The sequence below is a fragment of the Pediculus humanus genome, genomic scaffold (genome assembly GCF_000006295.1).
Source record: "Pediculus humanus corporis 1103172107427 genomic scaffold, whole genome shotgun sequence".
Lineage (NCBI taxonomy): Eukaryota > Metazoa > Arthropoda > Insecta > Psocodea > Pediculidae > Pediculus > Pediculus humanus.
The window spans coordinates 127672-143766 of record NW_002987050.1 but is presented as its reverse complement, the minus strand read 5'-3'; the positions used below and the strand labels follow the sequence as shown (position 1 = coordinate 143766).

The following is a 16095-nucleotide window of genomic DNA, read 5'->3' as shown; positions in this document are numbered from 1 at the left end:
AATTTATTCTATGTCATGTTTTTTTTTTTTTTTTTTTCTTTCGTTTTTTTTCTTTCATCCACCTCCTCTTCCTCCTCTTCCTATTCTTATTTTGATTTTTAATTATTTTTCCTCTCGTTTATAAATTTTCTTTTTTTTTTTTTTTTTAATGAAATTTTATACGAATGAAAATTTTAATAGTTAACGTGATTATTTAAACACAAACAATTTTCATTTAGAAAAAAAAAAATAATCGTACATTAACGAAACGTGCGTAAGAAAAAAATAAATAAATAAATAATTTTCACTTAATAATAATAACCCCCTTTCGTAATAATAATAATAATAATATATAGAAATTACAAATAAATATTGAAAAAAAAATTAAAATCTTATCGTGTAATAAATGAATGACGTGAGTGCGTTGATAATTATACAAATAACTTATTATTAAATATTATTATTATTATTATTATTATTATTATTATTATTTTTACTTTATAGAATTCGAAAGTTGATTATAAAAATTATATTTAAATTTTTATTATTATTATTATTATTATTATTATTGTAGCAACGCTAAGAATTTTTTTTTTTTTTGGATGGCTACCGCTATGTGTTTACATTTTTTTTTATTTTTATTTATTTTTGATTTAAACGTGAAAAATTAAAGTCGGAAAATATTAATAATAATAATAATAAAATTGAAAAGTGAAATAAATAAATAAATAATAAATAATTTGTAAATTAAATTTTAATAGAGAAAAAATAAAGTAAAATAAATAAATAAACCGGAGAAAAAATTAAATTTGTATAAAGTGACACGTTTAACGATAATGATAATGATGATTATTACGTTATGATCATGTTACGATAATGATAATGATAAATTTATAATTTGTTTGGTTTATATTATTATTTATTTTCACGCGGCGTTTTTTTTTCTCTCTCAACTGTGACGCAAAAAGTTTTTCGTTAGTCACATCCGGTCTATTTGTATCAATCAATCACAATCGCGCGTTTTCCGTTAAGTGAAAAATTTTTTGAGGATAATAATAAAGGAATGTTAAAGATAGATAGATAAAAATAAATCGATAATCGATATACACGTGTGTATGTGTGTGCTCGCTCGATCGTTAATTAATTAATAAGTAAATAATAATCGATCGTTGATTGTTTTATTAAAGTTTTTCGCGGTTTTTTTTTTTTTGTGTACCATCGGTTATAGTAAGTGTTTGACTCGTGTGTATTAAAATGACGTGGATTTGTAGTAGTGTAGTTAGTAATTCGCCCAAATGGATAACACGATTCATGACAGCAAAAAATGGTATGTTTTTTTTTATTATCATCATTATTTTTTTTTACTTTTCCTAAACTCCGCGTTCGTGTGTGTGTGGTTTAACTTATTATCATCATCATCATCATTATTTTTTTTTTAAACACACACACACACACACACACACGCACAAAAAAAGGGGGGAAAAAAGAAGTAAAAAAAAAAAAAACCTTTTTAGAAAAGTGAAAAAAAAAAAAGAAAAAAAAATTCAAAACCGTCGTCGTTTGATAATTAAAAAAGTTTTAATGAGTTACTTTGCACGATGATATATATATGCATGCGTGTGTGCGTGCGTGTGTGGGTGCGTACGTACGCACGCAGGCATATAAATTTACGCGGCGTAATTTTTTTCTTTTTTTTCCCGCCTTTTTTTAAATGTAGAATCATAAAAGTGGCTTTTTTAGTAAATGATTGTGAGAAAAAGGAAAATCAAAGGATTTTCGAGGGGGAAAATGGAAAACAGGAAACGCGGACGACGCGAAACCGAATTTGTTTTTATTTTCTTTCTCCCTTACTCCCCCTCCTCATTACTTTATGAGATTTACTTACTTTGATTTGTTTTTTTTTTTTTAATGGAATCCAAAGGGAAAAAATAATTTTTAACTGTTCCCCCATCGTTGTTGATGTTGTTGTGATTATTATTATTTCGAATTAATCCTTAGCAAATTTCCCTTCCGGTTTTTTTTCCGGATACGGCACTGTCGTCGCATATTGATAATATTATACGGTTCGTTCATTGAAAAATCATCGGGATCAATTATGAGAGGCAGACGTCGAATGATCGGGGGGAAAAAAAATTTTTGCGAGGGAGCTTAAAATGCGAATGCGGGGATAAATAAGAGGGGAAGGGTAGTGGGGAAAAAAAAGGAGAGGTGGTTTCGTACCTCCCGAATTTTTTCCACAATCGAAATTTTTCAATTTGATAAAATAAATTTTTAAAAATAATTTTTTTTTTTTTTTACGACGTTTTGATATTTGGCAAAAGAGTCGAAATGGAGAGATTTCCAGGAGACGGCTCCAGCCGATTTTTTAAAAATAATTAGACGAGAAAGTTTTTTTTTTTTTGGAACGAACGGCGCACACGTGGAAATCAAATTTTCAATGTTTTTTTCCTCGACTTTTTACAATTTGAGTAAACGAAAACGGAAATGGTTTCCCGGTTTTTGCGGTTATTAAAGACTTTGCGTTCATGTTTTTTTTTTTTTCTCTTAAACGTTTTCTATTTTTGCTTTAATGTTTTGAAACACGAAGGATGTAAGTTTTTATGAAATTATTGGCGAAATGAAACGCGTTCGTGGCGTGTAAACGCGTTATTTAAAAAAAAAAAAAGAGAAACAAATCGAATAACGAATAATAATAATAATAATAATTGACTTTTCGGATATGATTTTATAATAAGTTTCATTAAACGGATGTTGGTGGTGGTGTTGATGGTCATCTTCCAGTATTTAACCTACTTTCTTCCATTATTTTTCCGTTAGCAGACGAAATTAGTTTTTTTTTTCACCTAAGAATTTAATGTCGTTAAAAAATAGTCAAGCGGAGTAAAAAAAAAAAAAAAAAAAAAAAAAAAAAAGAAGCATTTGCTTAGCCTCGCATGCAAAAATTATGTTTTTCTTCTCATTTTCGCTGGAATAATAATAATAATAATAATAATAATTTTTCACGGAAGGGAAATTTTTTTTAACGGTTTTTTTCTCCCTCTCTCTCTCTCACTCTGCCTTTCTCTTCTTTCGTCTGCTTTTTTTTTTTTTTGATTTTATTAAAATTTTCTTGCAAACGAATATTAACGATGATAATAATATTCGTTTATTATTATTATAATAATTATTATTATTATTATTATTATTATTATTATTGTAATATTCGTTTTGAATCCGAGTGAAAATTAAAAAAAAAAAAAAAGTGGAAAAATTAATTTGGAAAAATTAATTTGGAAAAATGAAATAAAATAAAAAACGTTAAAAAAAAAAATGGGTTCGACGCGCGAAACGTTTTTTTTTTAAATTAAAAATAAAAAAAGTAAAAATATTATTTATTTATTTTTATTTTTATTTTTCTTCTTCCACGTTTTTTCCTCTCTCTCTCTCTCCCTCTCTCCATTTTGTAGATTTTTTTGTTGTTGGACGGTTTACTTATTCGTTTGTTAAAATTTCGTAAAAAACACGCAGCGTTTAAAAATTTTGAGAAAAAATAGTATTGCGTATCGACAACCCGCGTCGCAAAAAAAACAAAACGAATCAAATTGATTTTTACACGTATTTTCATTTTTTTTGTTTTGTTTCGTATTGTTTTGTTGTTGTCGTCGTCGTCGATGGGTGAGGTCGACGAATCTATGACGTCAGAGAGGAAAAAAAAAAACGATATTCGCAATAAATCCGATAGGATTTAGGCATTGTTTCCCTTTTTTTTTTATTTTGTTGTTTTCATCGTTCTTAGTTAATAAAGCGTTCGTATTAATTTAAATAATAATAATAATAATTATTATCATCATCATCATCATCATCACACCACCTTCGTAATAATGCACGGATAAATTTGCGAAAAATAAAAATAAAAATAATAATAATAAATGAAAAATAAAGCTATGATGAAAAAAAAAAAATCTATTGTTAATTCAAAGGAACAATGGAAACGCAAGTTATGCGATTTAGTTCTTCGACTTTTTTTTTTTTTTTTTATTGAATGGAAAAATTTTTTTTTTATTTTTCTTTTTTTTTCGCTAATCATTTTTTCTCCCCATTTTTTTCCCCATTCTTGCAAAAAAAAAAAAAATTTTTTTCAAAGGTTTGCCGGAAAATTGTATAAGAGGTAAAAAAAAAAAAAAATAAAATGAAGTAAGAAGAAGAAAAAGAAAAAAGGAAGAGGAAAAAAAAATTTCATTCCACGTGTATCCGGCCGGTTGATTCGTTAAAAAAAAAAAGAAGGAAAGAAGGGGAAGAATACAAAAACGAATTGCTCGTCGATAAAAAAAGAAAAGAAAAAGAAAATTCAAGGAGATAATAATAAGATGAGAGAAGAAAAGAAAAGAAAAGGCTTCCACATCGCGCGGCATTTCTCGAAAGTAAAAAAAAAAAAAAAAAAGAGAGAGAGAGAGAGAGAAAAAAAGAAAGAAAAAATTGCAGCGAACGGTTTTAATGAAAAAAAAGGAGAAGAAGAGGGAAGAAGGGGAGGGAAGAAGAAAAGAAAAGGCTTGAATAATAAAACGCAAGAGGAGTTATATATATGTATAACTAAAAGAATTGGGAAAACGTCTAAGAAAAGGGAAAAGGCGTGGGGGGAGAGGGAGGGAGGAAGAGGGGGGGGAGAGAGGAGGTAAAATGAAAAAGATTAAAAAACGTAAAGATGCTGCCACACTAGCAAAAGATAACTGATAGAGTTTTAAAGATATTTTTATTTTCGAATCAGACATATTGCAATCCTCTTTCGCAAAAAAAAAAAAAAAGTTTTCCTTTTTCATTCCATTTCATTCCTTTTTTTTCCTTTTTTTCTTCTTCTCCATCCCCTCCTCCTTCTTTTTCCAACGACGAGAAAGGCATGCGAAGAAAAACCTTCAATTTTTTCCTTTTTTTTTTTTTTCTCTTCAGACTTGTCTCTTTATCCCCGTTTGTTTTCTTTTCCGCCATAAATTTTACTCTTATTTTTTTTTCTTTTACTCTTTCGCTTCCCTTATTTCATTCCTTTATTACTTTCCCCCGTAATATTTTTTTATGTTGAAGCATAAATTTTGTCGGAGAACGTGTTACAAACAAAAAAAAGAAAAAGAATATGAATGAGAGAGAAAAAGAAAGAAAGAAAGAAAAAATAAAATTTAAGTTATAATGGCGGAGTGTAATTATGCGGTGGGAGCACGAAATTTAAGTTCGCTTCGGTGTACCAACACAAACAAACAAACGAAAACGATCGTAGGTAGTAATAAAATGTTGTTAAAACAAACGGAATACGGTAAAGGTACGACGACTAAAAAAAAAAAATCATTTTTTGTTTGCTTTTTTTATTTAACTCGAGAATGTAATAATAATGACGACGATAAAAATAATGGAAAAGAATATGTAAATACGATTCATTCATTCATTCATTCATTCATTCATACGTTTGTTTCATTGTAGGGGGAAAAAAAAAAAGTTTTTCATTTGCGGCAATATCGATTATTCCGTGCCAGGTGTAATTATCGTATATATGTATATATTTTATGAAATTTACTAATGGTGGCAAAAGGCGTTAAATAGAAAAAATGGCGTCTTTCGGCCTCTGGCAAAATGTCGTCTGCTTTTTTTTTTTTTAAAGAAAACCCCGTTCATTTTTCATCCGCGAATGGAAAATCAAAAGGAGAGGAAATTTTTTCTTTTTTTTTTTTTTAATTCAAACGCGATTTTAAATAGTCTAAAGCTCGAGTATTTCGATACCCGAAACAACAACAACAACAATTCGCGTAGAAGTTTTTTTTTTTTTTTTTTCAAAGATGGAGGACGGAGAGAGAGAGAGAGAAATAGAGAGAGAGTGAGTGAGTGAGTGAGTGAAAAAAAAATATGAGAAGGGATTTTCTTAAGGGAAAAAAATTTTAAAATAAAAGAAAAAAAAAATTTTTTTGTGTTTTGTTCGCTCGTGTTTTTTTTCCCATCAGTTTCATCGGAAATGCATGTTTCTATCTCTTTCTATTTCATTCTCACCGAGAAACCGTGTGATAATTTTGCGCGTGTGAACCTGAAAAAACAATGTGAGGTTTAAATTTATTATTATTACCATGATTAATATCATTATTATTCGCGCATATATATATGTATTTTTTTTTCCTTAACGATTCATTTAATTATTACGTTTAAATAAAGTTCAATGTATTTTAATTGTTTTCTCTCTCTCTCTCTCTCTCTCTCTCTCTCTTAATGAGAAAAAAAAAAAAAGAAAGAGGTAGGTGAGAGAGAGGGGATAAGAGAGAGTGAGAGCAAAAAAAAAAAAAAGAAAAAAGAAATTTTGGTTTCGCTAATAGAATTTTTCCCTTTTTTAGCAGAAAACTCGAATCGATTATATAGGAAAAGATGGGTTTGTTCAGGTATTTTTAATGATGAAAAGGTTTTTTTTTTGGGGGGAGGGAGAGGGGGGAAGTACATCGGAATTAAATTGCGTCATCAATGTCGGAAAGAGAGACCGATGGACATCGGCTTTTAATTAATTTTAATTAAACAGTGAAAGCTAATTAGAGAATTTAATTCGGAAACGAACGAACGGACGAGAGTCGAACGAGAATCGAACTACTTCGTTTTTTTTTTTTTTTACATTTAATTAATTTTTTTTACATAAAAATATATATTTGTGAACGTTTTTTTTTTTTTTTTTTTTTTTTTTTTTTTTAAATTTCAAACGTGTTTGTGAAGAATGGTTAAAATCAGAGTCACTCATACGAAAAGTGGGAAAAAAAAGAGAGAGAGAGAGAGAGGGGGGGGGAGGGAGGAGCGGGTAGCAGGTTTAACATGAATGAATATGTAATACGTCCGACTCCATTTCAAACTCGTTCAATTTTTTTTTTTTTTTTTTTTTTTAAATATATAAAAAAAAATGATTTTTGTTTTTATTTTTTTTTAGAGGCGAGTTTTTTTTTTTTTTTTAATCGAAACGATGGGAAAATATTTCTATGGGGATAATAATAATATTGCCTCAGGTTGATTTTCGAACCTGGATTCGGTTCATTTGTTTCTACCGTATTTCAAGAGAAAGAAAGAAAGAAAGAGAGAGAGAGAGAGAGAATTAATTACGGAGTGAATTTATTTTAAGCCGAGAAGTAAACAAGTTGTCCTTCTATATATATATATATATATATATATATATATTTTCTCTCTCTCTCTCTTTCTCTTTCTCTCTCTTCCAAAAGTTTATTTCTTCTTCTTCTGTTTCTTCACTTCTGTATCAGATTGGTTTCCTTTTTTTTTTTTTCTTTCAGGTTCAGATCAGGTCGGATCCTGTTTCTTCTTGTTAAAATTAATATTTTTAGAAAAAAAAAAAATTTTGAGTTTGTTTTTTAATTTTCAGTCGAAATTTTTTTTTTTGGTTTGTTTTGTTTGTTTTTAATTTGAATTATTTTAACGACAAACCTGTATTTTCTCTCTCTCTCTCTCTCTCTCTCTCGCTACGTTAAAAAAACAGAGGACAAAAAAAAGAAAAGAAGAAATTTTTTTGTTGCCATGTGTTTGGCCCTTCGCGAATTGACGTAAATAAATCGAAATCGATATCGAACGATCGATCGATTGATTTTTTTTTAAACAAAAGGTACGAAAGAATTTTAAAATTTTGTAAATTAAAATTTCCGGTTTGAGAATTCAATCGTGGAAAAAAAAGAAAATCAATAAACGAATAATTTTTAACGTAAATTCGAAAGGTGAAACTTGTTGTTGTTGTTGTTTTTCATTATTAAAACGAATGACCACCGCCGACAACCGCGTTGTTGTTTGTACATTCATGTAAATACATTCATTCATTAAAAAATTGTAACGAGTCTTATTTAGAAATGAATTTTGTCATTTTAGGTAGTATTTTATAATACTACATAAAAACAAATTTTGACTTTTTTAAGATTTTTTTTTTCTTTTTTTCGGTTGTTTGCATTCAAGATTTTTCCGTTTGTTATTAAAGAGAAAGTAGAATTTTGTTTAAAAACGTCGATTTAGGGAAATTCTACGGCGTTAAATCATAATTTATTTTTTTAAATTTGAAAAAAAAAAAAGATTTCGAAACTTTAAAAAAAAAGGGATTTTTAGGAAAACGTGTGAAAAAAAAGTAATTCAACTGCCGGCTAATGTTTGACACTTGTGGCAAACTTAAGTTGTGGTTAACCGTCGTACGTGATCGGGAACGGATGAATCAGGATCGCCAAAACAAAATTTTTCATTTAAAAAAAAAAAAGAAAGAGAAAGAGAGAAATTATAAAAATGTCGGTTGCGTGACGTAGATACATAAATGAAAGGATGGCTGGGGAGAGAATGAGTGAGCAGAAAATATCAAAAAAAAAAATAATAATAAAAAAATTAAATTTGAAGGATGAATCCCTTACCTTAACGAAATCCCAGACTGAAAATCCCCAGGTTATATACAGGTATTTAGAAATGTAACAATAGGAATCAATGAGAAAAGGAAGCGTGCGTGAGTTTTAAACATCGGATCCGGTTTTTTTTTTTTGTTTTGTTTTGTCCGAGTTCGGTCATCTTCGTATAAAATGCGATCCGTCGACGGTCTCGCGTAATCCACGCGACTTACGAACCCGAGTCAGGTAGAAACGACCATTAAAAAAAAAAAAAAAAAAAACGATTCGATATTTTCAAGTGCACCTGCACGAAACGAAAAAGAAAAAAAAAATTCCTACTCACAACCATTATTATTATCATTATTATTATTATTAGAATAATATGTTTTTCCATGCGAGATGTTTTTATTTGATTCCTTTTTTCCATTTTTTTTCCTTTCATTTCTTTTTTTCCTTTTTGCCAGGTATCCAATCCTACGCCACGAAATCTCACGTGAAAGCCATGACGGCAAAAGTTTTCAGTCTTTTGGTAAAAAGTGACAAAGTCGTCATTTTTTCAAAATCCAGTTGCGAAGATTCACAAAAGGCGAAATCGATATTCGATGATTTGAAGCAAAAATACACGGCCGTGGAAGTAGACAGGAGAGAAGACGGGCAATTTTTACAAATGCATTTGGGCGTCGTCACGGGTTGTGCTATCATGCCGAGGATATTCATCGTCGGAAAATGCATCGGCGGCACCTACGATCTCATAGAACTCCAGAAAAACGGACAATTGTTGGTACTTCTAAATCAAGATTTTTAATAAAAAAATTTTCTTTTTGTAAAAAAAAAAAAACCCTCACGATTCGAAATTGATGATTATAATAATAATAATACTCATAAAATACATTTAAAATAAAAAAAACAAAAATTTTTTGTTTTTTGTCTACATGTTGAACGAGGGAAGTATTACATTCTCCAGGCAGGCAGTTGTGTCTTGCTTGGTTGGAAAAGAAGCAGAATTTTCCAGTGCATTTTTTTTTGTAAAATAAAGTCAACGCCCATTCGGTAATATTTTGTAATAAATCCTATGAGAAACTCGAAAATAACATTATTAAGCTAAACATTTAAAACTATATACAATTTGTCACCCCTGGAGAATCATCCGAAGCCGAAAGCAAAGACATTTATAACGCGAATTTGCATAGTATATTACCCAATTAATAAGAGCTTATAATAGTGGAAGGTTTTCGGTTTTATCCGGGATGGATGATGCGGCGAGGAAAGCTTAAAAAGGAAACCGAAGAAAAGAGAAAAGAGGGGTAGGAAAGATGAATAGAAAAGGGGAAAAGGGTAGAGGTTACAGAGAGAGAGAGAAAGAGACGAGAAAAGTTTTTCATCTTTAACAGAATCAAAATAAATTTTCCTTTATTAAATAAGACAAAGCCATCAAGAGTGTGTTGTTTGGCAGCGTCGGATGAAATTTCTCATGAAAATACGTTAAAAGTTCTCGCAAGTTTTTCAAAAACCCCCCAAAAAAAAATCCCACGTTTTTTTTATTTCCGGAATCTCTTCTTCTCATCCCACCCCACTGACTCCCACGTCATTCCTTTTTTGTTTTTTTTTTTTCTTATAACGAAGTATTTTCCGAAATTGGGGCCGTTGTTAATTTTTTTTTTTTTTAAGTAGAATTTTTCCAGGAAGTTGTTGTTGTCATTTGAAATATGCGTTTACAAACGTTCTGGAATTTTCCGAACAAAATCTGACAACGGTGGCTCACATCAATCGTCTAACGACGAAGGTTTCCATTTCGGGTTTTAAATTTTTTGGAAAAATAAACGTCACGGGAGGAAAATGAATATTTATTTTTGTATTTTTTTTTTAATTTAAAGGGAGACGTCACACGTGTTTGCACTCGCACGCGCACACGTGTACACGCGTTTTAATTTACGTTCGAGAATACTCGAAAAGTGGTGGTAGGCAGGCACACACTTGAAAAAGGATTCATCGTGCGAATCCACGCGCGTTTGAAAAAAAAATACTACAAAGGAACGAAGGAGAAAGAGGGGAGAAGGGGAGAGGGGCAGGGGGCAGGGGAAAGGTTCGATAAAATTTTAATAACGAGAATCAATGTCGTGCGAGTGATTCATATTTTCCAGAATAATTTTCCAGAAAAAAATTTTTTTTTTTTTTCGTTTTTCAAATTTCCAATTTAAATTCCTTTTTTTTTTTTTTTTTTGGAAAAAAAGCGAAAAAAATGATAACGTCGTTTTTTTTTATTTATTTATCGAAAAAACAACTGGAGAAAATTAAAAATAAAAAAAAAAACTGAAAAAGGGAGAAATGAAAAGTGTAAAAGTTCAAAGTTGTTTTGCAGGAGAGGGGTTGGAAAAAATAAAAGATTTTGTTTTATGGAAAAAAGGTAAAGTTAAAATGTTGAAACCGACGGCGATGGTGATGATGATGATGATGATGATGATGAGAATGGAAAAGTATGGAAAAAAAAGAAAATGACGTAGGATTTTGGAACTGGATAAATTTTTTTTTTTTTCTAACCGAAATCGGACTCAATTATATAAATATATATAAATGTTTTTTTTTTCTTGGCTCTGATAGTGTGTACGGGTTTAACCTTTTACGGTAAATTTTTATTTCGTGAAAGTTACGAGTTGAATTTTTATTTTTTGTTTAAAGGAGGAAAAAAAGCGAAATTTTGGGGAAAAAAAATGGCTTCCGAACCTTCCGCTCCCTCCCCCCTCGTTCCTTCGCCCAGTAAAAAAAAAGAAAATTTTTTTATAAAAGATCGATACGAAATATTTTTTTCTTTTTTTGGAAGAAGAAAATTAACGAAGCGGCATGACACTCCAAAATTTCTATTTTTCTAAAAATATTTTCATCAATAAAAAAAACGCGGGGGTGGCGGGGAAAGGTTAAAATTTTAGGGAGCCGAAGGGTGTGTCGAAGAGAGAAAAAAAATTTTTTTTTTTTTGTTTGTTTGTAAAACTCATCAATCAATTAACCTGGAGTCACAATCAGCGACGAACGGAAACAATAAAATTAAATTTTTTTTTTTGCGAGACTTCGAAGAGAGAGAGAGAAAAATAAATATAAGAAGAAAAAGAATAAGAAGAGAGAGATAGAGAGACGGATGATATGATGGAAAGACAAAAATGTAAACTCTGGAATTCTGGAATCAAATTTTTTTTTTATTGTCACTCACTTTTGGAAAACCGATTCATCACCGTCATCAGTTCTCCAGAGTATATTAAAGATCAAAAAAAAAAAAATTTTTTTCTTTTTCGTCACGCCCAACTGATTCTTTACTCGAGTTTAAAGAAAGTTTTCTTTTTTTTTGTCGCCGCGAAAAGCGTGCGGCACAAAAGAGAGAGAGAGAGAGAGAGAGAAAAGGAAACGTTGCGTAAACAGAGGAAAATTTTGGAAAATGAAAATGTAAAATAAAAATGTGAAAATAAGAAAGAGATGTGAATAATGTGTGCCGTAAAATGATGATGATGAAAAGGAATAAAGGAAAAAAAAGAACAAAGGAATAAATAAGAAACAAAGGAAAAAGAAAAATTTTTTTTTGTTTCCCGGGTTTGAAAACTTGTTTGTTGTCGAAAGGTTCTTATTTACATAAATAAATTTGAAATTTCGACGGATGACGAAAGTGACGAAAAAAATGAGAAAAGAAAATAAAAGAAAAAGAGAAAAACCGAAAAAAAAAAAACAGTGTCAGAAACTAAATTAGTAAAACAAATTAAATTTATTTTTTTCGAAAAACAAAAACAGAAAAAAAAAAAAAACAAAAAGAAAAAAAAAGAAAAAAAAAAGAGGAAGATGGAAATAAGACGACGGCGACGACGACGACGAAGAAAGAAAATGAAAAAAAATTTATTTTAATTTTTTTCCTTTGGAGAAATTTCCAGAATAATTTTTTTCCCCGAGTTAATTTGGAATATATTAAAATGGAGAGAGAGAGAAAAAAAGAGTCACGTGATTTTTTTTTTCTTGTCATTTTTTTAAAATCGAGAGTGTGTGTCGACGACGATGACGACGGTTAATGAACCGAAATAAACAAAATGGTGATTAATTTTTTTTTTTTTTTACGAATCATTTATCTGGAAAAATTACCCCGCTGGAAGAGGAAGGAAGTGCAAAAAAAAAAAAAAATCAATGAGTGAAATTTAGCCGTTCGTCAAACGGAAAAGAGGAGGAGCCGGTGGAGAAGTTTTGATGATGATGAAATGTTTAATCCCCTCACGTGATTTTCATTTTTCCTGTTCGTTCCTGGCCCCCCTCAAAAAAAAAAACGGGAACGTTATTAATGCTCCATTTGATAAAAAAATAATTTTCGTTTTTTGTTTCGCGTTTACGTTCGCAAAAATCGTCATTCTGCCCATCGTCGTTCTTCCCTTTTTTTTTCTTCCTCCCTATCGTCTCATTCCTGGAAAATTTTAAAGGTTAAATATTAGACGAAACGCGTGAGAAAGAGTAGTAGAATATTACCGGGTAAATGAAAAAAATGAAGGAGTGGGTTGAGAAAAGGTTGAAAAAAATTGAGAAAAAAGGTAGCGAGTGAGAGTGAAAGAGGGAGAGAGAAATAGAGAAAGATAGAGAGTGATGATGAGTTGACTTTGGAATTGGGTTTTAGAGAGAGAGAGGGAGAGAAAGAGAGAAATTTCGTTAAAGCCTTTAATTTAATTGCGTTTGATAGAATATCTTGACTGTGATGGAGAAGGTGAAAAACGAAATGAGATTGAGAACAGGTATTAAATTTAATTTTATCGTGGTGGTTTTTTTTTTTTTTTTAATGAATTGAAAAGTTTTTATCATAGTTTAATCCCACGCGAACGTGGCGGCGTTCGTTCGTTCGTTCGTTCCTTCTCTTGTTCATTCACGAAAGTTATAGATTTTTTTTTCGTGCGTTCGTTTTGTTTTTGTCTGAATGTAACGGGCTCGATATATTATTTTTCGTTTTTTTTAATATTATTATTATTATCACCGAACGGTGACGAACGGTGAAAAACAAATTTTTTTTTCATTATGTCCGTCGTTTATTATTATTATTACTATTTTCGTTTTTTTTTCTCTCCAGCGAACGTCCGCTTTCGTTTATTTTCGATTATTGCATCATCGAAGTTAATAAAATTGCTCATTAAATTTTTTCCATCTTTCGTCGTTTGTTTCGTGTTTGTTTGTTTGTTTTATAATTTAACAACCATCAAAATGCACTCGTCGTCGTCGTCATCGTCGTCATCGTCGTCATCGTCGTCGTTCTTTTTTTTTTTTTTTTGTTTGTTTTATTTTAATTAAAAGTTATAGAAAGTAGAGAAAAAAAAAAACTTTTTTGTTGAAACTTTAGTAAAAAAAAAAAGTTTAATGTTTAAGTGATGATGATGATGATGATGATGATGGCGATTACGCGACAGGTGAAAAAAATGAAGAGAAATTGAAAAGAATTGATACGCGGCGTACACACACAAAAAAAAAAGAAAAAAAAATGAACGAAATTAAGAAAAGGGAGGAAAAGGATTCGCAATTCGGGAGTGTAAAAACCGGAAATAAAAAAGGAAGAAGCGTGAAAAAAAATAATTTTTTTTCTTTTTTTTTGGGGGAGGTGGGAGTAAGGAGGGAGGGAGGGAGGAAGGGGAGAGATCTAGTCTTGATTAATAACGGGCAAAATGTCTTCACATTTATTACAACATCTGAATAAAATAAATGTTTGACTTATTTAAAGAGCATCTGGTTTAAGAAAAGATCACGATTCGACCTTTCGATATAAATCGAAAATACTTTCTAGAACGTTCCAAATTGATCATTTCGCTTACGCGTGTTAATACAAAAAGAAAAGCCTTGACGATTTAAAAAAAAAAAAAAAAAATTTTTTTTATGTGCAAAATCACGTTTTTTTTTTTTTTTCCTTTCTTGTGCGCGCAATAAAAGAAAAGAAACGGAAATGAAAATGAACGGAAATTGATATTACTCAGTTAGAAAAGGTCGAAAAGGTCTTCTTTTTTTTGTGATGGGGGAGGGAAGAAAGAAGGGGAAATTTTGTCGCACAAAAATGATTCTTTTTTTTTTTTTTCCTGAAGAGTTGAAATAAAACTCGCGTTTAATTTTTCTTGAATTTTTTTTTTCTTCGAGGAAGGTTAAATTTAAAAAAAAAATGAAGAAAACGTTTTTAAAATTTTCTGAAATACGTTTCCGGTGATATTTTTCTACTTCCTTTAACCTTTCCCTGAAATCTCATTGGCGTTTGTCACAGGGATCGGTTTTCTATTTTTTTTTTTTTTTTAACGAATGCGTCGAATAATTTTTTTTAAAAATGTTTTTATTTTTTATGACGTCAGAAAGAAAAGAATGTATTTCCGTTAGTGTCACGACAATAATGCGTGAGGTTAAAAAGTTAAAAGGTTAAAAAAACAAATAATTAAATTTTTTTCTGTTTGTTTGTGGACACTCGCGGAATTTGAAAAGTTTTTGATCGTTAAAAATTTTTTGAGGTAGCGTTGTTGTGTCAAGTTTGGTTGTTCGACAACAACCACAACAACAACAACGACAACATCAAAAATGTAAAATGAAAAAATTTAAAAAAAAATAATCTCTTACACGGTACGATTATAATAAATTCGTAGTAGTTTTTGCGTTTCTAATTAATGAGGGAGTTTTTTTTTTTTACTTTTTTTTATTATTTTGAGGTCCCTTGGGGAGTTTCTGGATATTAACGGATCCCAAAATAAATCATAAAAATTTAACGAAAAATATTATCGTTTCGAATTTTTTTTTTTTGTTTTTAATTTCGGATGTAGAATTTTTGCTGGAGTTTATATTTATTTTCACCGCCTTTTTAAACTAGGCCGAAAAAAATCCGTTTCCCTTTCAGCCATTTTTTTTTTTTTTTGTGAATTTTTGCCGGACTAAAAAAAGAAAAAAAAAGTTTACAGAAATGAAAAATAGAGAGAGAGAGTGAGAGAGAGAGGCCGAGGTAGAGGCAGAGAAAGAGAGAGAGAGAAAATAACAAACGAGAAATTGTTTTTTTTAACGATGTTTCCGGTTATTTTATTGAAATCGATAATAATCGATTATTTAACAGCCGAGATCGATAAATCGATAATAAAAAAAAAAAATTTTTGTTTTTTTTTTGTTGAAAATAATCGAATGATTCGCGTAAATAACGTAATTCTGAATTTTTTCCGGTCAAAAATCAATTAGTATATTGTCACGGAGTCATAATGAGTAATAAATCCCTTTTTTTTTTTTTTTGCTTCGCTCCAGGGGATTTTTTGTAGCAAAATAACCTCGAGGGAAGGAAATCCTTTAGGGGTAGCAAAACGGTCAAATTAAATATTTAAAGCTCTTAAATTCATTTTTTTTTTAGGTTTTCGAATTTTTGTTAAAAAAAAAAAATTTTTTTTTTTGGAGAAAAAAAGGAAAACTTTCCGTTCTGGAATCCCTGGAAATTTAAAAAAAAAATTTTTTCCAAGAATCATTTTCGATTCAATTAATTTTTCACGGTTTTGAATTTTCTATTTGAAATAAGAAAAAGAAAAAAAAAAGAAAAAATGACGGATTTTCGTTGTTTTTTCATTTTCCAGAAATGGAAAGTACGAACGAATGGATTTATTTTTTCCAGTCGTCTTTGATTTTATTGAATTTTCTTACAAAAAAAGAAATAATGATAATGATAATAATGATGGAAAAAGTTTGAGATTTGTTGAAAATGTGTCGAATTTGCGTAAAAAAAAAAAAAAAATTTTATCATTAAACAAAAGAATAATAACGCCGC

General features: G+C 29.8%; 1 protein-coding gene across 1 annotated transcript; it reads left to right on the top strand.

The window, feature by feature from the left end:
• Positions 1 to 8829: 8829 nt before the first annotated feature.
• On the top strand, positions 8830 to 9361 carry Phum_PHUM077520 (glutaredoxin-2, putative; the record flags this gene model as incomplete). The annotated part of the gene is made up of 2 exons (XM_002423619.1): positions 8830 to 9108; positions 9296 to 9361. 2 exons carry the CDS (start codon positions 8830 to 8832, stop codon positions 9359 to 9361), a joined length of 345 nt encoding a protein of 114 aa, XP_002423664.1.
• Positions 9362 to 16095: the final 6734 nt, after the last annotated feature.